Source organism: Alligator sinensis, unplaced genomic scaffold (genome assembly GCF_000455745.1).
Source record: "Alligator sinensis unplaced genomic scaffold, ASM45574v1 scaffold249_1, whole genome shotgun sequence".
In the NCBI taxonomy this organism is placed as follows: domain Eukaryota; kingdom Metazoa; phylum Chordata; order Crocodylia; family Alligatoridae; genus Alligator; species Alligator sinensis.
This window is the reverse complement of record NW_005842593.1, coordinates 890,293-892,741: the sequence shown is the minus strand read 5'-3', so window position 1 is coordinate 892,741 and position 2,449 is coordinate 890,293. Positions and strand designations below refer to the sequence as shown.

At 49.4% G+C, this 2,449-nt stretch overlaps 1 protein-coding gene and 1 long non-coding RNA gene across 10 annotated transcripts in view; one reads left to right on the top strand and one right to left on the bottom strand.

Annotated features, from left to right (window-relative positions):
- The window catches only part of NDRG3 (NDRG family member 3), a 117,013-nt gene that overhangs the window by 105,548 nt on the left and 9,016 nt on the right, over positions 1 to 2,449 (top strand). For all 9 annotated transcript variants that reach the window (XM_025214670.1, XM_025214672.1, XM_025214669.1 and 6 more), the window contains 2 exons: positions 1,046 to 1,081; positions 1,177 to 1,228. In XM_025214670.1, coding sequence (XP_025070455.1) covers positions 1,046 to 1,081; positions 1,177 to 1,228 — 88 coding nt within the window. The remainder of the gene's footprint in view (positions 1 to 1,045; positions 1,082 to 1,176; positions 1,229 to 2,449) is intronic.
- LOC102385379 overlaps positions 1 to 2,449 on the bottom strand; it is a 17,211-nt gene that overhangs the window by 10,800 nt on the left and 3,962 nt on the right. The window lies entirely within an intron of this gene.

The following is a 2,449-nucleotide window of genomic DNA, read 5'->3' as shown; positions in this document are numbered from 1 at the left end:
AGGTGCTCATTGAGGCCTAAATATGACCTGGAACAGTTCACTGGTAACAGAGATACACCCCCAAAAGTTACCAGCTGCAGTGTGTTCTCAGAGCCAAGCCGAGAGAGCTCACAGTACAGGATGCTGCACCTGGGGAGGAGGAATCCACAGCACACATACAAGCTGGGGAGCTCCCCCCCTTGAGAGCACAGAGGTAGAAAGGGATCTTGGAGTCATTATGGACTCCAAGATGAACATGAGCCACCAATGCCAGACCGCAGCCAGCAAAGCCAACCGCACCTTGTCATGCATCCAAAGATGCATCTCAAGCCAGTCCAGAGAGGCAATACCCCCCCCACACGACACTGGTCCGGCCTGAATTGGAGTATTGCGTCCAGTTCTGGGCATCACACTTTAAGAAGGATGTGGCCTGCCTTGAGAGGGTTCAGAGGAGGGCCACCCGCTTAGTTGGAGGGCAACAGGGCAGGCCCTATGAGGAGAGGCTGAGGGACCTGAACCTGTTCAGCCTCAGCAAATGGAGGCTGAGGGGGGATTTGGTGGCTGCCTACAAACTCGTTAGGGGAGATCAGCAGCAAATAGGAAGGGTCCTGTTCCCCCCAGCACCACCTGGGGTGACAAGGAACAATGGCCAGAAGCTGCTGGAAAATAGGTTAAGGTTAGAGAGTAGGAGGCACTATTTCACTGTTAGGGTGGCTAGGATCTGGAACCAACTTCTTAGGGAAGTGGTCCTCGCTCCTACCTTGGGTAAATTAAAAGAGGGTGAATGAACACCTATCTGGGGTCATGTGATCCCAGCATGTGCTCCAGCCATTGGGGGAGGGGGGGGGCAGTGTTCAGACTAGATCATCTATTTAGGTCCCTTCTGACCCCTAACTACTATGAAACAGTGCACTACATGCTGTATGAGGCTTCACCTCATTTTAAAAAGTGGTAGTCTATTCCATTTTGCTAGCCAGGCTCCTGTTTAAGCAGCTGTTAGTGGAATTGTGCAGCACGAGGATTAGCTATATAGAATGGTTCAAAACCCCTCTGTTCTCTCTTGCAGATGGCAGACTGTGGGGGGCTGCCTCAGGTAGTTCAGGTAAGAACTCATTTTCTGGTTGAGCAGATTAGAGTTGTCTTAAAAACACATGCTTTTATTCCACTTGCACTAATGCCTTGTGTTTTTCTCTGCAGCCAGGGAAGCTGACAGAAGCCTTCAAGTATTTTGTTCAGGGAATGGGCTATAGTAAGTAACCAACAACTTCGCATTCTGGAGCAGGTTTGGTTTTACAGAGCTCAGATTATCTGTGGATTGTGCTGAGCTCTCAAGGATACATAAGTCATCTTTGTATCATAGCAGCAATGTCCCCCTCTCTTAGTATAGAGCATACAGCTACTGAGCTCCATGGATCTTGTCAAGAATGGAAAATGAGTGGTATGAAAATACATGCTAGAAAGCTTGTTTTATAACCATAGTTTAACTACCAGTTAAGCACTTAGTATAGATAAAGTGATCATCAGCTCTAGGGCCATCTATTTGTCCCAGTTTAGAAACAGTCTGTGTTCTAGTGGGGTAGTTGATCCTTTGCGCTAGGTCCCAAAGGAAGTGCTTGAGAGAGCAGACTAGGCTACCTCCTACCAACGTAATTCTGGTCCAGGGAGGGGGACAAGGCTAGCTGTGGAGAATGCTTTACAACAGTGGTGCTGCAAGACCTGACAGCACTGCTCTGCATGTGCTGTTCTTCCCTCCTGGGACACAATTTGCTTCCTTACAGATTTTCACTGTGCAGATGCCAGTGAAGCTTCAGAGCCAAACTCACCAATTGCCAGGCATTAGAGCTGCTCACTTCCCTAGACATCTAAACAAATTGGTCCCTATTATCCAATAGGCCCTAGGCAGAGCATTGTCTTGATGTTAGACTTATCCTGGCCTCAAATTACTCTCTTACCTTGTTCCCAGATGAGTAGGTCAGGTTGAAAGAGACTTCTATTATGTGACCCCCCCCCCATCCTTTCCTTTCCTTTGCCCTCAAGACAAGATACTAGGAGAATTTGCAGACTTGTTGGAATGTGACTCTGGTTCGTCTTAAACAGCATGCATACAGCCAGAAATACAGCCCAGTAGCTTGGAGAGCAGCATCTGGCCAGTAAGACACTGGGAGGCAGGGTGCATGGGTGGGGGGGATAGATTGAGGCCACCACTGTGAGGGAGAACGGTTTCCTTTGCCCTCAAGACAAGATACTAGGAGAATTTGCAGACTTGTTGGAATGTGACTCTGGTTCGTCTTAAACAGCATGCATACAGCCAGAAATACAGCCCAGTAGCTTGGAGAGCAGCATCTGGCCAGTAAGACACTGGGAGGCAGGGTGCATGGGTGGGGGGGATAGATTGAGGCCACCACTGTGAGGGAGAACGGGGGGCAGGGGCAGGTGCTACCCAGCCAGGACGGTGCAGGACAGAGCACCT